The 25,141-nt window shown below is 39.0% G+C and overlaps 2 protein-coding genes and 1 non-coding gene across 5 annotated transcripts in view; 1 reads left to right on the forward strand and 2 right to left on the reverse strand.

Moving 5' to 3' along the window:
* The window catches only part of Gtf2f2 (general transcription factor IIF subunit 2), a 126,713-nt gene that overhangs the window by 60,322 nt on the left and 41,250 nt on the right, over positions 1-25,141 (reverse strand). The gene's annotated exons all lie outside the window — the stretch shown is intronic.
* Positions 525-12,971, forward strand: Kctd4 (potassium channel tetramerization domain containing 4). The gene is made up of 2 exons (XM_076545398.1): positions 525-783; positions 8,050-12,971. The coding sequence occupies exon 2, from the start codon at positions 8,250-8,252 to the stop codon at positions 9,027-9,029; it is 780 nt and encodes a 259-aa protein (XP_076401513.1). The 5' UTR covers positions 525-783; positions 8,050-8,249; the 3' UTR covers positions 9,030-12,971.
* Positions 18,913-19,048, reverse strand: LOC121832466 (small nucleolar RNA SNORA5). Its single transcript, XR_006076121.2, has one exon. It is a non-coding gene; the product is annotated as a small nucleolar RNA SNORA5 (small nucleolar RNA).

The raw sequence follows: 25,141 nt of genomic DNA on the forward strand, positions 1-25,141 counted from the left end.
GCTCATTCTACTGAGAGCCTGAATCACTCAGTCCTTTTCTTCCCTTCCCTAGGTCTGGGCATTTGTTCAACTTTTCTGTGGATGATAAAAGTAAAGTACCACTCAGCTGGCGTGATGGCACATACCTTAATCCTAGCACTCAGGAAAGCAGAGGCAGGCGGAGTTCTGTGAGTCAAGGCCAGCCTGGTCTACAAAATGAGTTCGAGGACAGCCAAGGTGGTTACATGGAGAAACCTTGTCTCAAAAGACAAACACCTAGATTTTTTTCTAACCTGTCCAACTCTTTGGTCAGATTGGTTTATCCATTTCTGTTCTTGTTTTATAGCCAAAAGACTCTAATAAGTATAATGGGAGCAGAAAGAAAATTAAGAGTAAATAAACAAAACATACCCCAAACACAGATTTGTAGGCTCCCAGTACCATTTTGAAGACTGGAGGGGAAGTGAATAGTTAAAGCTACTCTAGCTTGAGCAAGCTGGATTACTAAGTAAGCAGGAAGGGTACGTGTTAGCACTGGCACGTGAACAATGAGATCAGCGAGGTTAGGAAGTCCTCAGGCATCCAGAAGTTGGCTATTCATTTCCACAAGACTACGTGGGACCCATCTGCATGTGGACATCTTTGAAGACACTTCCAACTCCAGCTACAACACAGTTCAGTAATCTAGTTACTAGACTTGGAGCTGATCTTCAAGACTTCTGAAGTGACTCTCACAAATCACTCCTGAGCCTACCATCTTTGAAGAGAACAAAAGAACTTCTACCAATCACAAGCACCTAAAAGGTAAACGTTTTCTAATATTTCCAGTAGTCTCCTCTCTCCTCATTTAGTACATTTTCCTAGCAGTTGTTCCCCCTGGGGATATATCTGGGTGGGGCCACTTGGCACCTTAACAAACTATTTAAGTGAATTCAGTATTCCCTCTTTTTATTAAAAGGTGAAAGGTATTATTCATCATTAATTTGTGAGTTGATATTTTGATCTTACCTGACCTTCAGAATTTGAGATAATACATGCTTTCTTATAATACCATTCAAATCAATGTGTTGAGAATTCCCAATTTAAAATAAAAACCTAAAACTACAATTGAGAACTAGGCTCAGGATCTAAATAAGAACCCAACTCCCTCATTCACACATACTGCTCTTTTTCTTCATGGACGGGGAGAAAGAGGGATGGGAGGAACAGGCATGCACACAGATGCTGGTACCCTGCCTGCCCAAGAGTACCTGCCGGTGACAGGCTGGTGTCTAGGAGCAGAAAGGAAAGTGGTCGGTTAAGGATATGAAAAATGGTATCAAATATGTGAAGAAGTTTGGACAGTCCTGGCATCCTAGAGAACATAAACAGATTTTTTTTTTTTTGTCAAAGAATAACATAGTGAACCAATGTTGTAAAACTCCCACATTTGCATTATTTTAATTTCTTCTATAAAACTAAGTTAGCAAGTAATCGTCCCACTAGACTTGAGACAATAAATGATTAAGTCAACACAAAAATCTCCTAAACAAAGATGTGGACATAATGAGACAATTTCCACTCCCAAAATTGTTTTCAAGAATGTAAGAGGCTGGGGAGATGGCTCAGTGGGAAAGTACTTGCGCCATGTGAGCACGAAGAGCCAAATTTCAACAGGCCTATGTAAACTAGATGAGGTAGTCCATGTATATAATCCCAAAGATCCTAGGCAAGATGGGAGGCAGTGACAGGAGAATCCCATCACTAGCTTGTTGTACACAGTGGTGAATAACAAAAGAAACTATTTAAAACAAGGTAAAAAGCAAGGACCAACATCTGAGGTGGTCCTCTGTGCTCCACATATGATCCATGGTATGTGAGCCCCCACACATACAGGCACTAGTACACATACACACACACATACACAAGCACACACATCCAAGGGTAAGAATACAAGCCAGATAGGCAGAGCAGCCTGCCTGTAGTCTCAGCACTCAAGAGGCACAGACAGGAGAAATCAGCAGCTAGCTAGCCTAGCCCAACTGGTAAGCTCAGGTTCAGTGCCTTAGTAAACAAAGTAGAGTGAGAGGCAGAAAGACCCAACACCAATCTTAGGTATTCATATGCATGTACACACACATGTACCCATACATGTAAATACACATTCCTGTGCACACACACCACACACATACAAAATAAAGCAAATAAAATCTAGGAACAAAACAGACTTAGAAAAATAAATGCTGTTTTTATATGCAGGAATACTTTGTTGTAGTAACACAGGGGCAGGAAAGTCACTGTAACGCAGGACAGGCTGAATATCTATACTCAAAATACATGGGGACAGAAGTTTGGACTTCTATGGATTTGAAATATGCATAAGTTTTACCAGTTGAGCACTCCTAATTCAGAAAACCACAATGCAAAACTTCAAAACCCACTTTGGATTTCAGATCTTAAGTTTCACGAACACTCAACCTATGGTTTGTATTAGGCCCCGATATCTAGCTACAGCAGCTATATTTGAAATTAGAGGGCACTGAATTCCCTGGGACTGGAGTTATAGTCGTTACCCATCATGTGGGCACTGGGAATCGAACTTGGCTCCTCTGGAAGTACAGCCAGCACCTGAAACTGCTGAGCCATCTCACTAGCCCAAAATAACTCTTGTTCTCTTTACCATGTGTAATTAGCGACAGTAGGTGAGCTCTCTATGATTTTCAAGATAGTATTAAGAGTTAGTTCTTCCAACTACTGGGGTTAGACCGCCTTTGAGAGCCCTGATTCTTGTCTACCACGAGGTAAGTACTATGCTTTCCACCTTATCTTGGCCCAAAGCAGCAGAGCTAGCCAAGCACAGACTGAAATCCCTGCAACTGTGAGCAAAAAGAATTCTCTCCTTTCTTAAAAAATCAAGCAAATAAAACCCAAAACAAATAACAAAAACCCAACCTACTTTAAGTTATAACCCCTTCTTAGGCAGGGAGTGGTGGCATATGCCTTTAATCCCAGCAGATCCCTCTGTTCAAGACCAGCCTGGTTCCAGGACAGCTGGGACTGACTACACAGAGAAACCCTACCTGGAAACAAAACACTAGATAAGACCCTCCTCCTCAGAGCACCACTTCCTTAACTGCTGGTTCTTCTGGTTGATATCAGCTTGCCCCTGGGGAGTTTTTTGGGTGTCCTGGTCTCCCTCCCAAGCCCTGCTTCAGCTGTGCTGTCTGGAAGGAAGGGAGGGAGGGTGTGCTCTCAGGGCACTTGCTAGTTTATAGTTGGTTACAGCAGTCAGCTTTCCTTCTTTCAGTGTCTCTCTGCTTGTTGTCTTTCATTTCACCCCCTAAACAGTCTCCTGTCTTGATTTTCCTGAGATATGAAAGGAGTGTCTCAGAGTTGCTTAAAAATGACATCAATTTCAGTAGTCATCATTATGTAATGTGCCACTAAGGAAACAAAATGCTGGCATTAATTTTTGGCAAGCCAATGACTTTAAGACAATTTTAGAAATGTTAAATGTGAGAAAAAAAAATGTTAGTGAGACTTCTCCATCCCTAATCCACTACACACAAACTTTATGAAAGTGTTCAAAATCACAGTTCATTTAGAGATAGTAGATGTGGCTATTAACACAATAACTACTTCTCAAAGAAATAGTGAAACTTGACTTTGCCACAGAGAACCACAAAGATGAGGTCTGTACAACGTTCTAACTTTAGAGCCAAGCTGATGACTGACAGAGATGTTTTGCCAGTCGGGGTAAAATAAAAACTTCAAGTGGCCACACTTAGAAACAAGGAGCTGGTGAGCTGGCTCATCATGTTTGCTAGTGTTTGCTACAAAGCTTGGTGAGCTGAGTTCAAGTCCCAGGAGCCATAGGATCCTGAGGAAGGAGACAGCCAACTCTCATAATTGTCCTCTGATCTCCATATGAGTGCTGTGGCCTGTATGCCCACACACATCACATACCAAATAAATATTAAAACAAAACCCACTCTTCATTAAAAATAATTTTAAAGTTTAAATTCTACTTATAAAACCTAAGTTTTATTGAACAATTCACCTACAAAGTATACACAGTAGGAATATATAAGATTTAAAAGCTGTCAAGACTGTTTCTGTAAGCAAAAAGCAAAAATGTGGAATGGAATTTTACCCGATCTTCTCAGCTAGTCTGTCATTTTTATTTGTTCTTTTGATAAAACACTCCTGTTTTCTGTACTCTTAAAAGAAGGCTAAAAAATTTGCCCAAGCAGCCACACCCCCCTTTGGCTTCCACGGAGAAGAGTACTGCAAAAGTCATGTGTGAGAGTTCATGAGGCATGCACGACACATCCACATGCTCTTCTGGCCAGAGATTATGCCCAGTGAGTCCTAGAAGGTTCTGGTCTTCAGCATAGCTTGTGTGATGCTATGGCCAGTTAGCTGATACTGTCCTTGTGTCAGTAAGACGAGTTCCAGATACACACAATGCAGATGAATTTTATATTTCAAAATGCAACTAAACTTTGACATGCAAACAGAACTAGACTCACATGGAAAAAAACCTTGATTCAGTGGTGCTTTATTTTTTAATACACGAAAGGGCTAACATAAAATATTCATAGGGAATAGCAGTATGAATGCCTCTCACAGCCAATGCTTTAACAGGAGGCTATGCAGAAACAAGCCACATGTCAAAACAAGAAACTCGGCTTGTGAGGGCACAGTGAAGCCAAAGCACATATCAACAGACTGGAAACAGAGTGGAGTCACAGTCAGCGAGGTACCAAGGAGATCAAGTACAAACTGACAGCCACAGTTATTTTCCCTTCTCATTCTAAGCTCACGGGAACTCACCATCTCAAAGAACAAGGAATACAAGCAAATGTGCAAAAATAACCAAAAGATCTGGCAGGGGTACAGAATGTGGGGGCGGGGTGTCTTTCTATTAATGGAAGCGCCTAAGACCACTGCTACTTCCTGAAATGCAGTGTCTGGATCTCATGGAAGAGGGAATTGCTGAGTCTGGGGGCACTGGCCTCTCCTTGTATCTGTCAATCAACATACAAATAGAGCATGCAAGTATTATAACCATGTCCAGTGTTAATCATTCCCATTAAAAGTTGGTAGAAAAGATGAGAATTCTCCATTAGCCTAAAATAAATTCTGTCTTCTATAGACAGTAGATGAGTATTAGCTCAAATGGGAAGTCTTGCTAGAATTTGGTTAGGCATTGGGCCTATTTCACTATAGGAAATGCTTAAACCAACAATCAATCCATTTAAATTCTTGAAGTTGCTCAACCATTCTTTTTGTAAGATTCATGATTACAGTGTTGAAGAGGTTATCTCTCTATATTATTATTTTTCTTTCTTTCCTTTTTTAAATTTTGAGATAGGACCTTACTATGTAGCCCAGGCTGGCCTTGAACTCAGGATCTTCTGGCCTCAGCTTCTGAGTGCTAGGGATAAATAAGGGCATGTACTACCATGTGTGATCCAATCCAACTCTTATAAAGAACTCATGTTGTAACAAAAGGGGGGGGGGGGCTCTACTCTTCACAATGATGCTTCCCGCCTATGGAGTTAGCTGGTGGTCAGAGGCACCTAGGAGCCAATCTTCATGTATGGTTTAGTCTCTCATAACAGAATCACTAGACTAATTCCACTTTGTAGCTATAGTGAGGCAGAGAAATAAGTCACATAAATAGGGACTATCTCTGGTATTGTTACACAAGCACTATTTTATAGTTTTAGAGTGGACTGACTACCTACAACAGGTATCTATCGCAGATAATACAATTATAAGAGTCCAAGCTGGCAAGTGTACCACAGGCAGCAAGGATCAAAGGAAGCCTGTAATTCCATGACTGGAATCATCTGGCTGAAATGGCAGTCAGATGGATAAGGTGGCATCTACTGGATACCAGTTTCTTTTTTAAAGATGCAAGATGGCAGACAAGACACAAAAGGAAAGTTCTGTGGATTCATATCCCATCAGAGGGTTTCAGTCACAATACTAGTGGCAGGCCCGCTGGCAAACACACCACGCCACCACAGTGAAGTGAGGAAGTATTCTGGGTAAGAGGCACATGGTAGACGAGTCCTCGGACTGTATCCCAGCAAACCTGAAAGCCAGGTATCATAGCTGCAATCCCAGCACTGAAGAGGCAGAAAGAAGAAGGGGGACTACCAGACTCTGAGGACTGGGTAGGTTAGAGTGAGACTGTCTCAAAAACAAAAAATAAAATAACACAACACAGAAGGCAAGATGGAAGAAACAGTGCTCATGAGTGGCGGTGAAATTCTCGCAGCAGAAACCACACGTGAACTTCAGGTAGAAGACAGCAGACCTGCCTGGGCTCCTACCTGCTCACCACCCCATGGAAGCCCGTTTTCTAGCAGAAACAGTAGCAAGGCTGTCCAATAAAGGCATCTACAGACAGGCTAAGGAAGCACAGCCACACCAGGAAACCTATCCCTAAAGTATGACCATACTGTATTGATTCTGGTGTCCTGTTAGTTCACAAAAAAGGATTGCACGTCTCTTGTTGATGTTATTCACTTGTAATAACAAAAACTCCATGATTTCCAAATTTGTACCCTACACCCAACTATTCAGTTGTTAAAATAAGTCAAACCATAGAAAAGATTTGATTCTAAAAGACACTCTCTCTCCTTCCCCTCTACACACGCACACGCACACATCATGCATGCACCCGCTGTCAGATTGTAAGAGCACACTCTTCTTAAACGCTGCAGGGCTGAGAAGGACACGTTAGTTTATGGCTTTCATCAAAGCAAGGTGCAAAATCCCAGGAAAAAACTAAAAGCTCTCTGGAATGCAATTTTATCTTTGGTAGAACAGAAGTTGAATGTCATCATCAGTTAAAAAAAAAAGAAAAAGATTATGCCTTGAATTTCTAGCCCAATTTCAATTAGCTTTTGATAACCTCGGTATTAAATGTTAAATTCATTATCTGCTAGGAGATACAATTTTTAAAAATATCTAATAAAAAATTAACCCTGATTACAGAAAGTAAAAGTTGGACATTTTTAAAGGAGAACCTATTCTAATACCTTTAACAAGACACACATAACTTAAAATAACCATTAATGTATGGAAATATAAGTGACTTTCATATTAAAGCCAAAGTCTTACTCTAAGAACAACAGCGTTCCTCGGGGTAATTTAGTAGACAGGCTGCTCAACTAATAAACGCTGGGAAACACCCAGACTTCCTATCACCGGGCCCTTGATTTTAGGAGTATAAACTCAGATTTGTGAAATGCTCTGGAAGGCAATTTTAGGGATAGAGGGACAGGGAGGCATTCCACTCACTATTCTATCATTCTGTGAAAGAACAAACAAAACCTAAATGCCCCATGGCACTCCCACCGAGGAGGTATTTAGAATCTCCATGTCTCCGTTTTCCCACCACAAGCGCGTGCTATGGCTAAGGTACCCTCTGTAGTACCCAGACTGCTGAGCACTGACGGGGGCGTGGGGGAAACAAGCTCATGGATTTCCCATAGGAGATCTTAACCAACAAAATGTGAATGAATACTAGAGACAGCCTACATGATTTTTTTTTAATTTTGAAGTAAAAAATAATAAAAAATAACCTTCTGTGAAAAGAAGTTATGCTAATTAAAAAAACAACCTTTTGTGAAAAGAAGTTATGCTAATTTTTTTCTCATTTAACAAAGAGACCCAAATCCAAAACACACAAATTCAACTAAATTCAAATGCAGTGTCACAACAGTGAGCCTAAATATTTTTGTCTAGGTCTCCATCACTGAAAACAGTGGACTTTCACAGGAGAAAATTCTATATGGGCAGTTTCTTTCACCTCGGGTTCCAACACATGGCACTTTCCAAAAGGTGGCAATATAACTCAGTATTAGCCTTGCCTGACTAAGCTATGACTTAGACCTCTAGAAACGGAGAGCAATTACCATTTACTTGGAAACAAAAGCAGAACGGTGATGTACCTGGCAGAGGAAAGAGAATTTACCCTGAGTATCAAGGCTTCCTCCCTCGGAGGGAGAACAGACACAGAAATCCCTCCCCGACACAGTTAAATGCAAATCTCTCCCCCTCTTACTCCAGAAGCCCCTGCACGCAGAGCTGACACGGCGGGCGCCACCTACTGCAAACCCAGCTGCCAGCACAGCGCCACTGCTGCCAGCATTTCATCGCATCGCCAGCCTGGGACGGAGAAAGGCGTGCTTCTGTGCTAGTGTTTCCTTTTTAAAAGCAAAGACAAAATCTCCAAGCCAAGAAGAACAGGCTGAAATAGTATCTTGAAAATGGAGCGTAAACTCATCAGAAGAGAAAAAGAAAGGGAGTATGAAGGCAGGCACAACAGCCTGGAAGATGCTGAGCAAGGCAAGAACTGCAAATCCACACTGATGACCCTCAACGTTGGTGGATATTTATACATTACTCAAAAGCAAACCCTGACCAAGTACCCAGACACTTTCCTTGAAGGTATCGTAAATGGGAAAATTCTCTGTCCTTTTGATGCTGATGGCCATTACTTCATAGACAGGGACGGTCTCCTCTTCAGGCATGTCCTAAACTTCCTACGAAATGGAGAACTTCTATTGCCCGAAGGGTTTCGAGAAAATCAACTTCTTGCTCAGGAAGCAGAATTCTTCCAGCTCAAGGGGCTGGCAGAGGAAGTGAAATCCAGGTGGGAAAAAGAACAGCTGACACCTCGAGAGACTACTTTCTTGGAAATAACAGATAACCACGATCGTTCACAAGGATTGAGAATCTTCTGTAATGCTCCTGATTTCATATCAAAAATAAAATCTCGCATTGTCCTGGTGTCCAAAAGCAGGCTGGATGGGTTTCCAGAAGAGTTTTCTGTGTCGTCAAATATCATCCAATTTAAATACTTCATCAAGTCTGAGAACGGCACCCGACTTGTACTAAAGGAAGACAACACCTTTGTCTGCACCTTGGAAACTCTTAAGTTTGAAGCCATAATGATGGCTTTAAAGTGTGGTTTTAGACTGCTGACCAGCCTGGACTGCTCCAAAGGGTCAATTGTTCACAGTGATGCACTTCATTTTATCAAGTAATTACCTGTCTCACGAACAAAGGCAACAAGCATGCAGCCAGCAAGCTTCAGAAGCCACAGAATCAAACAATGTGCCCAGCTAGCTTGTCCCAGAGCCCGGCTGCTAATCAAGTACTGTGAGCTAACGGTATGTAAATCTATCACTAAAGATGTCCTTCTCTGGGGTGTTCTGCCATCACACTTCCACCTACGGTGAAGCTGTGGTCTTCTACACTGTAAATAAAGACAATGCTTTTGCTATTTATTTATTTTCCTTAAGCTGTCTGTCTTTCAATGAGAATGCCTTGGGTACTTGCATCTATCATTCACTATAGCAAATGTTAACAACATACAATTCAAAAATCCTTTCTACTTATAGCAAAAATCTACAAAGAAGCTGAACTGGTAAAATAAACATGGAGAGCAAAATAAATGTACAGAGCTACTTAAAGCAGAGTGACAGTGAACCAAAATGGGACTGTAAAATATATTCGAGCTGCTGATTTGACTTTTTAAATAGCAGGCACCAAAAGCTTTATTACAGCTCCTGTATTTCATACTAGAATTACGGCTAAATTGATATTTTGCTGAAAATTCCTAGGAAACAGCTTGATAACAATAAAAAATAATAAAAATCACTGCTAGCTTCTTTGCTTGTATTAATGATTGTAATAAAAGTTACATGTGTCACTTTAAAAACAAATAGTGCCACTTGACGATTGTGCATGATACTCTGCACTGATGCAATCAACTGTCTAGAGCACTTTACTGGTCCGGCAAGGGACAGAAATTAACGACTGTATTTCCCAGCACACTGCGCTCCAGCATGGCCTGGGTAGCATGGTCCCAGCTGAGTACATGGTGTCAGAATGAAGAATCCATTTTCACAATCACTCTATCTGCTCAGTTTTCAAGCTCAAAATATTAAATGACCATTAAATCAACAAAACTCTTACAAAACAGCTGTACTGGTCCTTTAAAAATCTATTATGTAAAAACAACTTCAGAATCTCAAAACCCAACAAAGTCAACACCAACTACTACTCAATTTCTGTTGTGTCATACTAAAAAATACCTGTTCTGATGCTAAAATCAAAGTCACAGAGTTGTGCTGTTTTGTTTTGTTTTTTTTCTATATTTCGGGCTAATATTTAAAGAAAATTTAAACCTTACTTTATGAATGACTATTTGAGGACTAATCTTCCAGCTCTCCTCTAAATGTGAGTGCACACCTTGCCTACTTACTCTGCAAAAGGCACCTTCACCACTCCTGTGGTTTCAGCTACATCACTCCTATGGTTTCTAAGAACAAACTGTCTTACATTTAAAATAAACAAGCTGGGAGTGGTGACTCATCCTTGAATCCCAGCAGTTGGGACGGCTGAGGCAGGAGGATTACCACAAGTTTGAGGCCAGCCAGGGATACTAGGTGAGACTCTCTCAAAAAAGACAAAGGAAAAGAAAAGAAAAGAAAAGAAAAAGGGGCAGGGAAGCAACCTTTAAAATAACTATAATTCAACCTTAATTATAATAAACCAACAAAAACTGCTGGTTATCTTGGCTGAGCTTACATAGTTTAGCATATATTCCAACATCTTGATTACACGTAAATTTAGAATAAAGTTCAATATTAATTAATGATTATTAATTGACTCTGACTTACATGATCTAAGGTAATATAAAAGTTGCCCGTACAGACTATAAAAGAACCCGTTAAAGGCTACTGTGCAAAGTCCTTCAAAAACTCACACTAAAACACTCGATGTAAACTACATCATTTTCTCTGATGTTACACTAAGAAAAAAATGCTTTTCCTAAAGTATCCAATTTTCACAATAAACTATAAGTGGCTTAATTAGGACTTAAAGGGATTATTAAAACAGGAAAAAACAAACAAACTACGATTTGCCAGTGGCTGTTACTTAGCTGTTTACATACCTCCTCAGACTCTGGGCTGACTTTTCCTTGCCATTTGGATTGGTAATGAAAAAAACCGGTAGTTAGTGATTTCATGTCTGAGTCAGGTTTTCTCTATCAAGATCTCACTCCAGATAATAAAGACACATTGACAATCTGTTAGAGGAGATGCAGCTGAACAGGTCTCAGAACTGCAAAGGCTTCTTCCCATGACTTCATGAGAGAATTTACCTTTCATAACGAAGTTACTGCTGCTGTTATGAACCACCAAAGGAATCAGGCACATGTTTATGTAGCTCTTTAGATGAATATTCATATCTGGATTTAAGTCCTCAAACTTTAAGGCATAACAGTAATTACATCAATCAACAGTGCACAAGAAAACAAGACTACATCGGTTACCCTTACCCTTCTTTAGAAGTGTACCTTTGCAAATTCAAAATGAACTGTATATTGATGCAAGTACTTAAATGTTGTGCTGTGGGTAAAAGTATCTAGTTTTAGATTTTAGTTTTCTAGCAACATTTACAAGGATCTTCACTCAAGGTATCTTCCTGAGAGCAAAGCTTCCCCGACAGTTTTGTTTCAACAAGTGTGGAAATTCTCTCTTAAAAGCAAACCTTAAAAAGAACTGACAAGCACCTTTGTCTTTGTAAAGGAAGGTGGTAAAGGGCAGCATTTACTGCAGTTACCAGGACCCACGCATACGTTCTCCTGTTATTTGGAATGAGCCCACACAGTGATTCTAGCACCCAACTTTAAATTATGACAAACAAAAAATGTACTCATGGCTTTCTGCTGTATTTTAAAGTATCTGCGCAGCATGAAGAATAAATGAAACACAAGACTTCAAATGACACAAAGTCGATGACTTACTGGCCCAGCCTAATGACGAAAATACTGAATAAAACAGTTCTCGGTGTTTCTGGTATAGTTTTAAGTGCTACTTTTGAGACATTACTAACAAAAAGGTAACATTCAATTAAGTTCTTGTTGTCTGGTTTTTGTTTTGAGACAGGGACTTACTCTGTAGCCTAGGCTGGCTTCAGACTCCTGATGACCCTCCTGCCTCGAGCTTCCTAGAGCTGGGTTCCAGGTATGAGTGACCAGGACTGCCTTGATGTGTTTTACTATATGCAAATATTACACTATGTATCTCAATTAATCCTCAAACAAATGGACAGTCACTCTTCTCACAGATGACAGAGCAAGAAGGGTTAAGAATCCCATCCTACTTCAAACACAGTTATCAAGAGCTGAAGTGCACAGCCCAAATCTAGTGGCTCCAGATGTAGCAAGGAATGCACATGTGAACAAGGTCACTCAGGTCCCCAGTACCTAACCAAGAACCTAGCACAAAACAGACATTTACAAACTCCATGTGAATATAGGATATCAGATACAGTCTGTCTTACTTGTACACGTTCACAATACAAGTATTCTTATAAAATGTTAAGTGAAAAATTGAATTTTGGAACAGCAAATAACATTTTTAATGTCATGTCATGTCATTTAAAGAACATGAGGTGAATCATTCATCTCATAAGACTAAAGAATACCCAAAATTTGTCTATTTATGAATCTAAATTTTTTACATATCAGGTTTGCTAAAAGGTTAGTCTTTTAGAACCTACATTAACTGTATTATGAAAAATCTTTTTCTTATGTTGCGAGCAAAATATGCTCAAATGAAATTCTCCAGAGTTCTGGAATCATATTCTATTAACTTCTACAAACTATCTTAGAGGATAGTAAGTCCATCCCTACTCCTTTCAAACTTTTACTGTCCTCACGGTAAAGTTTCAATGGTAAGCTGTGTAAATGCCTCTACTTCACGGACTTCCAGGCAAAGCATTTATAATTTTAGCCAGTGCAAAGGCAACTTCCTAATCACAAATATCAGCCATGGAGAAGGCAGGGTTGCTAAGTTAGGCTTTCTATTCAGACATAAATGGAAAACAGAACTTTCAATAAACATATGTTTGCTTATGCAAAGAAGTGAAATATTTTAAGACAAAAATAAAGGAAAAAGAGACTTCATTTTATTATTAAAAACACACATGATTCCTGGATGAAGACGGAAGAGGAGGAGGATTGGGGGTGGGGGAGATGGGGGAAGAGGAACTGGGAGAAGAGGATGAGAGAGAGGCTGTGGCTGGAATGTAAAATAAACAGAAGAATTAAAAAAATTTTTTTTCTTCAGACTGACTTTCTAGCCCTATATAAAAATTTACAACAAAAGAAGTTAGCATTATCTTATTATCATTTTTAAATTCAGTGGGAACAATGCAGATGATAAAGCAATCTAAAAGCTATGCCTATTTAATGAGTTATGAGCAAATACCTCACAATGCAAAGGTATTGGCTGAGGTTAAAATTAGTGTCTGAGTCATAACAATCATGCTCGTAAGCAGAGATGTAACTCGGACCATCCAACACAGCTTGTAACTCAGAGAATATATGTGCACAGCTCCAAAACACACGACTTCTTCTGTAGCTGGCTTCCTAATCATATTTTGTTTAAGCTATTTATTAAAATCCATTTGCTCTGTCAACAAACACAAGGGGGAAGTAATAAATAAGCACTTGCTGGGCACAGATACATCTAAGATAAAAATCTAAATTTACCTGAAATAATCTGTGAGAGGTAACAATATTCATCTTTTCTTGACAAAAACACATAATTGGTTAAAATGTTTCTATCAAACAAGTCACTTAAATGTATCTTGCATACTATTACGTTATCTATATTTAACTAAACTCCTCTACCACGTTAAATGTGTTATCTGGGGCTGAGGATGACTCTGGCAGAGGGCTTGTCTAGCACAAGCAAGGCCCTGGGTTTGATCTCCAGCACTGACTGCAGGGTGTGTGTGTGTGTGTGTGTGTGTGTGTGTGTGTGTGTGTGTGTGTGTGTGTGTGTGTGTGTATAACTGAGGCATTATGTATGTGAAGTACTGAGTTAGACATTAAAGAATGGCAAAAAGAAAAAGGGAAATTTATTAGATATCAAAGAATGAGGCAACTCTACTGTATTCTTTTACAACATCATGACAGATTTTTCCAAGTGCAGGACCCTAGTACATCTGGTCACATATCAAAACAATTTTAATAGTTATCTACAAAGATCTACTTAATTTCTTTTTGATGGTAGGTTCAACTTTATACAAGTAATTTTGATTAATATCCTCTAGGATACTAGGCACAAATTCTTCTACATTAAAATATGAAATTGAGCTAGCCTACTAATTTAATCTTAATTACACTCCATTGATTTTGCTTCCTTATAACAAATGTTCATTAACTCTTTTTTTAGAATTCTTAAGAAATGCTGAATAACTAATTTTAATTTCAATACTTTCTTGAATTTGAATCTTTCATCATTTAATTTAGTTTTACAAATAACTAAATGATTTTGCATTCACTTTAGGTATGTCATTTAATGAATCTTTTAAAAATTAAGTTATGACTGAAGATACTGTGATCTTACATTTTGATAAACCCATTTTGATTTTTCTCTGTATTTTTCCATATATATGTGAATATTTTGAAATGAATTCTTATATTTTTAGTGGACAAAAAAATATATATGGTATATAACACGGTGTTTTGAAGTATGTGAGCACTGTGGAATGGCTAATAGAACTGATATATATATATATATATATACACACACACACACACACACACACACATATACTGCCTCACATATCTTTCTGTTGTGAAAACACTTTAAAGTGTACATTATTAATTATAGTTAACATGCTGTAAAATAGTTTAAAAAGTTAGTAGGGATAGTTTACAAAACAGAAAACACAACCACAGGAATTTATGAAATGTGTGTCTGTTACAATACAACCTAAAAATACCACACTGAGAGCAGTATATAAAATTCAGTGACCTTGAAAACCAGAAGGACACATTAAAACATCATTTTGGTCTCCGGTTGTATTTCCTTCCCCCTTTGAGTCTCAGTAAAAACTCTGGAATCTGAGTAGATGACCTGAGTGTTGGCAGAATGTACTTTATGAATAAGAAAAGGGAGATTCTACTATACCGCTTGCAGAACAAAAGCATTAGTGTGTATAAAAGAAATAAAAGTCACTAACAGTTGATGTTGAAACAGCAAACTGCTCTGTACAGCTTTGGCAGTAGACAATGGCTACTATGTATTGTCAAACTCAAAGGCTATCTACGTGTGAAATAAAGTCATTCCTTATGTTCATTCTGGAAGAAATGTACACTCATCCCTATGCCACCAACACCAACTAACTGTTTGGTACCACACTGTCTCTTTAACTGCAGGACAGAATTTTAAAAACTCAAGCACAATTACTTTTAATTCATTTTATTTTTAAAAGTTGTATTATAGATTTACTTATATGTATGTGTGTCAGTGAGAGTGAATGCTGAGTGTGTGTGTGTGCGCGTGTGTGTGCGCGCGCGCGCACGCAGCGACAGAAGCCAAACAGGCGTGTCAAATCCTCTGGAGCTACACTCACAGGTGGTTGTGGGCTCCTTGACTTGGATTCCTCTGGAAGGAAGTGTTTGTTGTATAATTTTAAGATGTGTTACATTTGTTTATGCTATGGAACATTTGTTTTAATGATGCAAAGACGTGTTGCATTCTTTTATATTGCATTTGTTTAACTCTGTGAAGCTGTGATACTTTGCCTGTCTAAAACACCTGATGGTCTAATAAAGAGCTGAATGGCTCCTGCCTAGGAGAAAGGATAGGTGGGGCTGGCAGGCAGACAGAATAAGTAGGAGGAAGATCAGGAAGCAAGAAAAGATCAAGGAGCGAGAAAAGAAGGGGACAGCCACCCAGCCACAGCCAGACACCTGATAAGAAGGATATACAGAAATCGAGAAAGGTAAAAGCCCAGAGGCAAAAGGTAGATGGGATAATTTAAGTTAGGAAAAGTTGGCTAGAAGTAAGCCAAGCCTGTGTGATTTATCTGGGAGTTGGGTGGCAGGCCCTCCAAAAGAACAAAGGGTAAAAGAATAAAAAACAACCAACAAGTGTTCTTAACTCCTGCATCACCTCTCTAGACTCTTACTTTGTTAAACTAAGTATATTAAACAGCAGCTTTTTCATGACAAGTTCAAGGTAGAAAAGGGAGTTGAGGATTTTAAAACCCAAGTAGGAATTACCAATCCTGCAAAAAGCTAAAACCCCTCAGAAGCTAATGGTTTTCCAACAAGAGAACCATGACCACCTCACTCTCTCCTGCAGAGGTCATGTCTGGTTGTTTCAAGTATCATGGCAGAATGGGGTACAGAGCACAGTACATTATAAAAGATCTCTCTTCTGGGGAAAGCATGTGAATTAATCCAAACGAGTCAGGAAAAGTAGGAGGTGCTGGGAATGTGACTCCCTAAGAGAGGGGACATTAAAATGCATGACACTGCTGAGGTGCAGTATTAGGCACAGCAGTAAATATTTATAAGCATTGTCTTTTTTGCTCCCAAGGCAAGCATCTTTTCTTTATCAAGTGGGTAACATATTAAACTATACTTTTCCAGCACTTAGTAGCTTTTTAGCAAAAAACAAAAACAAAAACAAAAAAAAAACCAAAAAAACCAAAAAAAAAAAAAACAAAAAAAAAGCAAAGAGGTTAAAGAGCTGTTTTGCAGACAAAACAACTTCAGAAAAATATTTAGCTTATTAATGTCACAAAATTGTTAATATTGATGTTCATGTTTTTTATTTTAAAAATATAATAAAAGTAATTTTAATTCAAAAGTGATGCAACCTTGCAATTCCACTGGAATTGAATAATTTTTCACATACCCCTTTTGCAATATATGTCATTATAATTTGATTCTTTATAAAAGATAGTAAATACCAACTTTTCCTTAAAAGACAAATATGTATAATCACTTAATAGCACAAGTTTTTATTCCTTAAAACTGACAAATATGGGGCTGGAGAGGGGTTAAGAACATTGGCTGTTCTCCCAGAGGGACTGAGTTCAATTCCCAGCACCCACATGGGGCTCACAACAACCTATTATGGGATCTGATGCCTTATTCTGTATTGCAAATAAAGTACTCATCTACATAAACAAATAAATAATAAGCCTTACAAAAACTGACAAGTATGTGTTAATAGTCTTCCTAAAATGTGCATACTAATGTCAAAAATTAAAACAACTCCCATAAGAATCACCATGTACAAAGGGTTTTAAAGTGTATTAAACATGCTGCAACTTTCTGTCCTAAACAACCAAACTTCCTTTTCCATTTTTTTCACATAAGCATGAGTGGGGAAATGTATCTAAGTCACTGATGCCTTGAGATGATGGCCAGTCCATTCAATCTGAAGTAGCCGAAGGCTTCAGCACTCTTATATTACAGAAGAAACAGAGACCCACAGACGAGGACAACTTGTCCAGTCCTACAGCTGGCGAGCAACCTTTACGCACCAAGTTCTTAGTCACTCCACAATACTGCCTTCGGACTAGACACGAAGAACTGAGTTAGAAACCTGACCAAGAACACGAGGCTTGCAAATGTCAAGACAACACTGGAGGAAGGTCAGGACCTCTGTTCATTAGATCAGGTCAGGCCTTAGCTTTTATAATAGGAATTCAGTTTGCCGTGATAAGTATGCTGAAAGACAAACGAGGGCAAAGAATCCACTTCCGACTGGGGCCACGACTGCAGAAGGAAAAGAGACTAGGCAGGATGAGAAGTCTAGCCAGGGGTTGGAGAGATGGCTCAGCAGTCACAGTGCTTTGCTACTTGTGCACAGGACCAGAGTTCAACTCCCAGTACTCACAGCAGGTATCTTCCAACCACCTATAACTCCAGCTCCAGGGAATTTAGCCTTCTCTTCTCTTCTGACCTCCACGGGCGCTTGCACACATGCACGCACAACAACAAAAAGCCTTAAGAGGCTAGAGAGATGGCTAAGTGGTTAAGAGTACATGGTGCTCTTGCAGAAGATTATGGGTTCAATCCCCACCACCCACATGGCGGCTCACAACCATCTATAACTCTAGTTCCAAGGGATCTAATGCCCTCTTCTGACCTTGGCAGGCACCAAGCGTGCATGTGGCACACAGACATATATGCAGGCAAGAAATTCATAAATAAATCTTTAAAAAAAAACCTACAACAACAACAACAAAAAACCCTCTAAAATAGTAAGTCTAGCCACAAAAGGAAAGAAACCATTGCAAGGCAGGCAAATTTTTCCATTTATACACAGAATCATCCCTGGATTAAGTTGAGAAGAAACAACTACAACTGGGAATAACTATGAAACTGATTTCTAAAACTCAATTAAAAATTCCTTCAGGGAATTTGAGTAGAATACCCTTAATCAAAGGAAGGGAGGAAAAGGTATGTGCAAAGTAAACCCAAGAACAATGCTACATATCTGAGATACAGTAAATCTCATGTAATGCCTCCATTTTTGTGGTAGAGGAGAATTACTGAGGGGAAAAAGGGGATACAATTCTGTATCCTTACAGTATCAAAAATTTTTAAAAAAAAAAACACTTCATAAAGCACTTTGAATGCAGTTTCACACCACTCAGTAAAGAATAAAGAATAATGAATGCAAACCTGAACTAGTAAGGGCTAGAAACAGCACAGAAGGCACAGAGGAAGCTGCATTGAGGGCTGCCTCTACAGACAAGGTGCCAAGAGGCAGCTCAGTGGGGCATCCATGCGTTCCCTAGTGGCCTGCACGGTTAGCGCCAGTTTTCCAAATCAATCAATTGCAGTAAGTGATTCAAACAATTAGGCATCTAATAACGTGTCAACAGAAATATCAAGAACAGAGACATCTAGATTTTGCACATATAAAATACAAGGGCACTGATGCTAAAATCTACATAGGCTTTTTAATTAATTCATTTTTATTTGCATATGAGCTCATGTGTATGTGAGTCAGTCCTTCTATCATGTAGGTCCTGGGGATTGAACTCAGATCTTCAGGCTTGGCAGCCATCTTGCTGGCTCCAGGTAGTGCTTTGTTTTGTCTACAGCCAACCTTATCCCTAGGTCCCAGTGCAGAAGACACAGGGCCCATGAGCAGCAGAACTTGTTGTGACAGCCATCTGGGTCAGCTCCCACCATAAAAGGATGGAAGCTGAATTTGACTCGACTGCAACCAGGCAGTGTTTTTCAAAATGCAGGCAAAGGAGAGAGAGGGAGTAGGGGAGGGAGGGGAAAAAAGTGAGGGGAAGGGGGCAGAGGGTGGGGGAAAGGGGATGTCTAAAAAACAATGGTTGGAATGTGTTTAAGACTTAATGCATTAAAGGAATCACCCCACTCATCTACAGGTTAGTGGATTCTCTTTTAAGTTACTTCTAAACATACAGTCATTATTTATAAATAAAACTATTGTTATTTTAAAAACCTTATTTTAAAACCACCCAAAAGACAAATATCTTTAAATCATTTGAAGGCCCAAATAGAAAACTGCATGTAAAGAGATCACTAAAAACAGAAAGCATCTTAAAATTAGGAAAACTAAGAAATGGAAGGCAGGAACAAAGACCAATAAAAGCTGGGGTATGGCCTCGACGTGGGCACCTTTAGTTTCTAGTCACCTTGAGTTTATTAAATAACCAAGGCACAATAAAGACTGAACAATGCTGTCATTCTGAAGGGCTCAAGGGGGGAGGCTTAGTAGCCTCGTTCTGATCAATCTCAGGACAATGACAGTGGCAACTGATCACACACCCTTCCCTTACAAATAACAGTAGATCACTATTACATTTTGTTGTAATTTAAAATGTTCCAAAGAAATTCTTTTTTTTCGCCCCCCTAAAGGGTTTCTCTGTGTAGTTTTGGTACCTGTCTTGGATCTGGCTCTGTAGACCAGGCTGGCCTTGAACTCACAGAGATCTGCCTGCTTCTGCCTCCTGAGTGCTGGGATTAAAGGTGTGCCACCACCGTCCAGCAGAAATTCATTTTTTAGACCCACGTTTTAAAAACAGCTACAATAGACACTTATTTAAAATTGTCTTCACAGTCCAAGGCTCTTGCCTGTCAAAAATTCCAGCCTATATCACCATGGGCTACTATTACATATGTAGAAGAATAACGTATGGTGATAAATATAAAAACAAAAGAATTCTGAAACGTAGGAGAAAATGCCACTTACATCTACTCTTCATGAACTCCTACCATGCCCTTTGGTTAATACTTGCTAATTCTACCTTCAGTTTACAGACGGTGAAACTGCAGTCTAGCAAAGAGCAAGCCAGTGCATATCCCAGTGAGTAACGAAGTTCTGACTCAGCAGTCAGCTTCAAAGCCCACTCTCTACAATACACACTCTCCCTACCTACAGTCTCTCCCTCCCCTTTAAAAAGTAGAATGCTGTTTCTTACCTCTACCCAACTCCACTTCTCAAACAGTATTTATCAGCAATATAATTAACTCAGAAGTAAAGTAGTCCACCTAATAATTGTTTTTAAGAGCATTAGGGGAAAAATGGCCATATATAAGTAACAGACACATTTGAAACATTATTATTCATTCAGAGAATCCCCAAGTCAAAAACTCTTGACTAAGTTTTTTTACTCTGATTTATTGTCTGATGGTTAGTGCTTATTGTCCACTTGACAGAATCTAAAATCATCTGAGAGATGGGTCCCTGGCTGTACCTGCAGAGCATTATTTTCATTGTATTGAGGTGGGAAGAACTGGCCACCGTGGGTGGCATCATTTCCCGGCTGGGGTCCTGGACTGTGTAAATGGAGAAAGGTAACAGAGCAGCAGCATGCATTTATCACTCTCTGGTTCCTGATTGTGGATTTGATGTAACCAGCTGTTCAGGCTTTTGCCATCTTGACTTCCTCACTAAGATGGAGTATCCACAGTGAACTATCAACTAAAATAAATCCTTTCTTCTTTAAATTGATTTTGTTATGAGTATTTTGTCACACCTATAAGAATAGAAACTAAGAAAGCTACTGTGAATAGGCCAATAAATTTCAAGCTGCCACTAGCTGAAATAAGTAACTCTCCCTTCATTAGGGCAGCCAGTGAGGAGAGAAGGAGATGTGTGAAGACAACAGATGCCATGGTTTCTGACTTTGGGGTTTGATGGCTATGTGTGATAAGGACAAGAAGTCTGACAATTCATTCACTCATTCATCCATATTCTCTCTCTCTATGTAGTATGCAGCAAAAAAAAAAAAAAAATCAAGACTTCTTCAAATCAACTCCTAAAGAAAGCACTAAGAGATAAAAATTAATTAAAGCAACAGAATAACTTATGAGAGATGCCAAGTATAAGAAACCTGTAGAAATAATTAACAGTACAATCCATTTGAAACAAAACTTGAGAAAATAAAAACATTCATTTTATATGTTCTAAATAATACAGACCAAATTAGATCAGAGCTCATAACTAAGAAAAAATATACATATTTAAAACTGGATTTTAACAGCAATAAATAAATAAATAGATAAATAAATTAAATAAATAAATAAATAACAGTAAGTATGAGAAAAGAAAAAAATCAGTATGGTTCAGTAAGCCAGGCAATTCTTCAACAAACAGACAGCTTGGGAAAAAACATTTATGACCAGCTGTAATTCTGCTTGCACAGCAAAAGGTGTGTGTGTGTGTGTGCATTCAACTATTTATCTAACACAGACACAAAGTAGAAACAGGTCTAAAGTATAGACCAAAATGCTTTAGACTGGATGTCAAGTCTCACAGTAATATGAATGCTTACCTAGCTTCAATTTTATGGCTCTTATCAAAGAATGGTTAAGCTTCTTTGTGTGGCTGCAGGTGCCTGTGGTAGGCTGTCTCTGAAGATTATGGTCAAAAATAATAATTCCTTCCAGGGCTGAAGAGACAGCTCAGTGGTCATAGCAAGCATTAGAACCTAAGTTCAAGTATGCAGGATACATGTACAAAGCCATAACCAGCAGCATGCCTGTGTAAGGCCAGGGATGGCAAGGCAGAGAAATCCCTGTGGAACTGGCCAGCTCTCAGCTCAGTGAGAGACCTTGTCTTCAAAAACTGAGGACAGGTATAAGGAAGACACCCAGTATTGACCTCTGGTCTCCACATGCACACATACACAGCTCCACCCCCACATGCACACACATGAATTCACACACACACACACACACACACACACACACACACACACACACCCCAAATAAACAAACAAACGGGGGTCAATCCACTTTCCTAAGAAATTCCTGCACAATGAATCTCATCTTGCTTAATGCCTGCTTCTTGAAGGGCCTGGATTAAAAAAATCAACTTGGTATGAATTTAGAAAATAATTATTTGCTAAACAAAATAATTTAATGAAATCCCTTAGAGCATTTTCCTCTGTTTTAGTTTTAAAATTTCAAACTTCAGAAAAACACTGAGAATAATAAACACTTACGTGCACCAAACCTATACTGGACTAAATTCAACACATTCTACACATGATACAACTTAGATATAATTTCCCAGGAAAATGCCTATGAATTCAAAGTACAACTGCTCTGCTCCACTCCCCAAATTCACAGGCACTAAGACAACAGGACAATTAGATGTTGAATTTCCTAGGGTTTTGAATAATAAAAAACGAGAGGGGATTACAATAAATAATCTGCAGCCACACACAAAAGGGGGAAACCCAGAAAGGAAGAAAGTGAGAGAAAGAAGTGGGGGATTTGCCAGGCGGTGGTGGCGCACGCCTTTAATCCCAGCACTCGGGAGGCAGAGCCAGGCGGATCTCTGCGATCTCTGAGTTCAAGGCCAGTCTGGGCTACCAAGTAAGCTCCAGGAAAGGCGCAAAGCTACACAGAGAAACCCTGTCTCGAAAAACCAAAAAAAAAAAAAAAAAAAAAAAAAAAAAGTGGGGGATTATTTCCTTCTGGAATTGGGCTGGCCCTGTGACTAGATGAAACTAATCAACTGCAGCCGAAAAACCCTACCCACACTATGATGCCAGATAGAGATGTTGGGTCAGACACTCAACACTCAGAAAGTACTGCAGAGCACGAAGGAGGACCAAGGTACCCCTGCAACACTGAACCTGACTGTGAGTGAGGAAGCCAAAAGCAGCACCGCAGCCAACTCACAGCTGGGCACAGATGCGTGACCAACTCACACATCTCCCAGCCTAATCAGATACCCACACATCCATGGGAATGTTGCATCATTTATTTTAAGCTCCATTTTGGTGTGTTTTCTTACCCAACAATAAACTGTTGAAACGGTGATAAGAACTGGTAATGATCTCAAGTGGCTGGTGGAGGAAGTAAGGCAAGTCCTATCTGGAGGAAAGAACTTTGATGTCAGAGATTAGAATTCTCAAATACAGACTATGAAATAACTATGTTGTGAGGAACACAGTAGTAATCAGCTAAGACACCTTGAAACTCTAAAAACACAATAGACAGAATTTAAACATCATCGGATATGTTTAATACCTGACTAGACGTAAGTTAAAAAAATCATTCAGTAAAGCTAGAATATGAAACAATAAATTTTGCTGAGTATATAACATGGGGGAAAAGCAAAAAAAAAAAAAAAAATAGGATATGCAGAAGACATAATGAAACAACTGAGCATATGTTTAAGACATTTGTTCAGTCAGGATTTCAGAGGGAGGATGAAAAGTAGAGAGCAGAGACAACACTTAAAGCGATGTCTGAAAGTGTCTTGTGATTGAAGAAAAACAGCAATCAACAGGCACGAAGCTCAATGAATCCTACAGGGCAGCTTAGAGGAGCAACCTACTCACACACAAAAACCACCCTACTGAAACTGTAAAGTATCAAAGATAAACCCCAAAAGCTTTCCATGTCCAGGAGCCGGTGAAGGATTCTTTTCCTCTGGGACCATAAGCCAAAACGAACTTTTCCTTAAGTTGCGTTTGGTCATGCATTCTATCACAGCAATAGAAGAGTAATTAACACAGTGCCAATCACAAAAGACCAAATACTGTGATTCTACCTGTATGAAGTTTCCAGAATGGATAACTACAGTACAGACAGCAGCAGGAGAGTTGGAGTGGGATTAAGGGGTGACTGCTAATAATATTATTTTTAATAAGATAAAAATGGTCCAAAATGGGATGCTGTGACAGGTGTACCACTGTAAATACATGAAAACTAGCAAACTGTACCCTGTAAGAGTGAAATGTGAATTACTATTTGCTGTGGGATGTCCTGCATGCTATAAATATATGTTGCTATAATTGATTAATAAATAAAACGCTGACTGGCCAGTAGTCAGGCAGGAAGGATAGTGTAGGTGGGACAAAGAAGAGGAGAATGCTGGGAAGTGGAAGGCTGAGTCAAGGAGACACTGCCAGCCACCACGATGAGAAGATGTTAAGATACCAGTAAGCCACCAGCCACATGGCAACTTATAGAAATGGGTTAACTTAAGATGTAAGATCTAGATAGCGAGAAGCCTGAGCCATTAGGCCAAACAGTTTAAATATACACAAACAGTTTAAATATAAACATCTGTGTGTTTATTTGAATCTGAGTGACTGCCAGTCAGGGCGGGACTGGAGATAACTCCAGCTACAACTGTTCAATAAAATTACACTAGAAAAAGTAACATAATGCAAATATACCTTTTCTTTATAACTACTAAATAATGTCAAACTGACCTATAGGTAAGATTGGAATTATGAAAAACTGAGAAATTCAAAGTCAGGAAGCTTCCACTCAGAGCTAATTATCCCTAAATATCATTCTTTGGAATGGGTTGGTGAGGAGAATCCCTGAGAACCCGAAACTAAAGTGATTACTACAAGGTGAGAGACAGAACCCAGATTTGCTCTCACAAAATCCAAATAAGGCAGCTATGAAAGAGGTAAACCACTAACAATGAATGAGCCATTTATCATTAGTGTGTAAAGGTAATGGCAGAATATGGAGAGTTTATAAATATCCTCTATTCTATATTTAAATTTTCTATGTAAAAAATATAACCATACGTAGCAAGCTTACAAAATATTAATAGTACTATGAAATTAGTTTTACAAGAAAGATACCTATGTTTCTACAGAAATGATATAGACAATGATTTTCACATAAATCTGACTGCTGAAAAGCTTACATAGCACTTCAGTAGCCACCACAATAAAGTAGTTCTTTAGAATGAAAGTCTTACCATTATATATGATCTGGTTCGACATGAAGCTCATCAAACATGATTCTTACTACTTATTTTTTTATCTTTTCTTTTTATTAAGAGATTTTCTATTTGTTTTA

The sequence above is a fragment of the Peromyscus maniculatus genome, chromosome 9, assembly GCF_049852395.1.
Source record: "Peromyscus maniculatus bairdii isolate BWxNUB_F1_BW_parent chromosome 9, HU_Pman_BW_mat_3.1, whole genome shotgun sequence".
Taxonomy (NCBI): domain Eukaryota; kingdom Metazoa; phylum Chordata; class Mammalia; order Rodentia; family Cricetidae; genus Peromyscus; species Peromyscus maniculatus.

Coding starts and splice junctions, on each gene's coding strand:
- Kctd4 (XM_076545398.1), top strand. CDS start 8,250: ATGGAGCGTAAACTCATCAGAAGAGAAAAAGAAAGGGAGTATGAAGGC.